The sequence below is a fragment of the Crocuta crocuta genome, unplaced genomic scaffold, assembly GCF_008692635.1.
Source record: "Crocuta crocuta isolate KB4526 unplaced genomic scaffold, BGI_CrCroc_1.0 scaffold741, whole genome shotgun sequence".
NCBI classification, from domain to species: domain Eukaryota; kingdom Metazoa; phylum Chordata; class Mammalia; order Carnivora; family Hyaenidae; genus Crocuta; species Crocuta crocuta.
Genome location: NW_027529546.1, coordinates 138,982 through 141,228, shown reverse-complemented (window position 1 = coordinate 141,228; position 2,247 = coordinate 138,982). Strand labels below are relative to the sequence as shown.

The 2,247-nt window shown below is 37.0% G+C and overlaps 1 protein-coding gene across 3 annotated transcripts in view; it reads right to left on the bottom strand.

The window, feature by feature from the left end:
* Nucleotides 1-173: 173 nt before the first annotated feature.
* The window catches only part of GPR174 (G protein-coupled receptor 174), a 54,707-nt gene continuing 52,633 nt past the window's right edge, over nt 174-2,247 (bottom strand). For all 3 annotated transcript variants that reach the window (XM_077761416.1, XM_077761415.1, XM_077761413.1), the window contains one exon: nt 174-2,147. In XM_077761416.1, the coding sequence (XP_077617542.1) occupies nt 602-1,594 (993 nt within the window). In that variant the 5' untranslated portion in view covers nt 1,595-2,147 and the 3' untranslated portion in view covers nt 174-601. The remainder of the gene's footprint in view (nt 2,148-2,247) is intronic.

Genomic DNA, 2,247 nt, shown 5'->3' with positions numbered 1-2,247 from the left:
GAAGAGCTGTGTCAGATGATCTTTAATAATGACACTTAAATGTAGGAAATAGTTATTTAAGTCTTCAAACCCTACTGTATAATCACACATGGGAGATAAAAATGGTCCCGTGTTTATACCATTTTGTTTTCACAAAATAACATATAATTCATCCTACTTAAAAGACAATCAAAAATATGATATTTGAATATAAGTTGTGATTATTATAATAAATAGACAACTACATTGCAAGACTCGGTGTCCATTACAGCAAAAATAAGTGCTTATGATGAACCCAAGCAAATAGTCTCTCTGTGTCTTAAGTTCACGAAAAAATTGCTCGCTCTAACTGACTGCATATATATAAAATGCCACTGAAGTTTTATAGTTTAAATCCTGACTTGATAACAAATTACTGCATGGACATGTCAAGATCAGTAATGGTGTACTATAATGCTCTAAACAGGTTCTGTTATAAAGATGTGAATTTTTCATGTAGGTAAGATAGAGCATAACTGAAAAGCTGTGAGTCCTTCTTGTGATTAATTTCCAGTGGCTTGGAGTATTAAAAATATGTTCTGATACACTTGCCTTTCAGGCCACATTCATGTTTTGTTTTAGTTTAGCATAATTCAGTTGTCAGGGTAGAAGTGGTATGGTTGCTCACAAAGGATTTTCCATTGAGTTGGATACTCTCTTGTCTTGAAAGTCGTCTTCTGAACTCATTAGTGGTGAAGTAGTATATGACTGGGTCAAGACAGGAATTCAGACTAGCAAGACAGAGGGCAACAGAATGAAATATTAGAATCACCCTTCTGGCTAGGCAGCTTTGAATTTTGTTAGACTTGACCAGAAAATCTAAAGGAAAACTGAAGTGATAAGGTGCAAAACAAATTAGGAATACTCCTGCACAGGTTAGAATCATCTTCAAAGCTTTCTTTTTCTCCCCAAGGTCTTGGACCACAGGATATTTATCATGCAGTGATAAAACTGTCTTCCAGGTACAGTACAGGACAATCAGAAGAGGAGTGACAAACCCAATCAGCTCACCAATGGTCATCATGGCAACAGTATGGACCAGATTGACATTCCTGGTAGGAAGACCCACAAAGCATTTGGTTCTGTTGCCTGGGTTGTCAGCACTGGTTCTGAGGAGAGGAAAGAGCAGACAAGCAAGACAGATGATCAACCATCCAGCGATGCTGATGTATAGGTCATATTTCTGTTTGCAGTCATGGAAGCGAAAGGGGTATATGAGATACCAAAATCGTCGCACACTTATGCAGACCAAGAAGTAGATGCTTGCATACATGTTGACATACTTTAGGTAGAAACAGAACATGCAGAGGCCAGGCCCAAATGGCCAGTGATGATTCAAGTAGTAAAATATCCTCAGTGGCAGGGAGAGAACTTGTAGTAAGTCAGCAATGGCTAAGTTTATCATGAATATCACGGCCCTTTTGGTTTCTTTCATATAACCATAAAATACCCATAAGGCTAATATGTTCCCTATGAGACCTGGCACAAGAATTACAGTGTATGTCACTGCATAGATAAAATAACGAAAATCTCTATTGTCTCCATCTGGCACAGCACATGTGTCATTGACAGGCATGTTTCTTTCCAGATCAACTATCTGCCTAATGGTGGTTCAAAACATAAATTCACAATCAACTGCTACTCTTTCTAAAAGACTTATCAATTGGTTGTAGACAGTGAGTGTAAAATAGCTTCTTTTTTCCTGTTTTGGTCTGAGCCCCTACACATAATTTTGGGGCTTTTCAAATAACTGTCTGCATATTTTCCATGATTTTTTTATGGTAACTGCACTGAAGTCTAGTGTGCAGGAACAGGTGACAAGCTGTTATGTTTTCCCCTTGTTTACTCCATTATAAGGCCTTTTGGAACATCATTACAGTTGATTCTTTCCCATTTGGATCATGAATGTGCCACACAGCAGCTCTTCAAATTTCCATATGATAATAGCCATCTCTTTACAGGTGTTTGACAGGCTGTTTTTCCTTATCTTTGTCTCACATAGAAGAAAGATTTGCTTTAGTACTCAAGGAGACCGCAATTCTTCAGAGATGATTAATTTGGATAGATCAACTTTCTGAGAGTTTTTCAGTTATGTGTTGAAAGCTAAAAATTGGGAAACAAAGGCAGCACTGAAAATGAAGAAAAAACACAAATAAAACAATTATTGCCTGGCATTTTTTGCAAAAAAATAATAATAAAAGGAAAAGCCTAAGTATACAAATACCTATT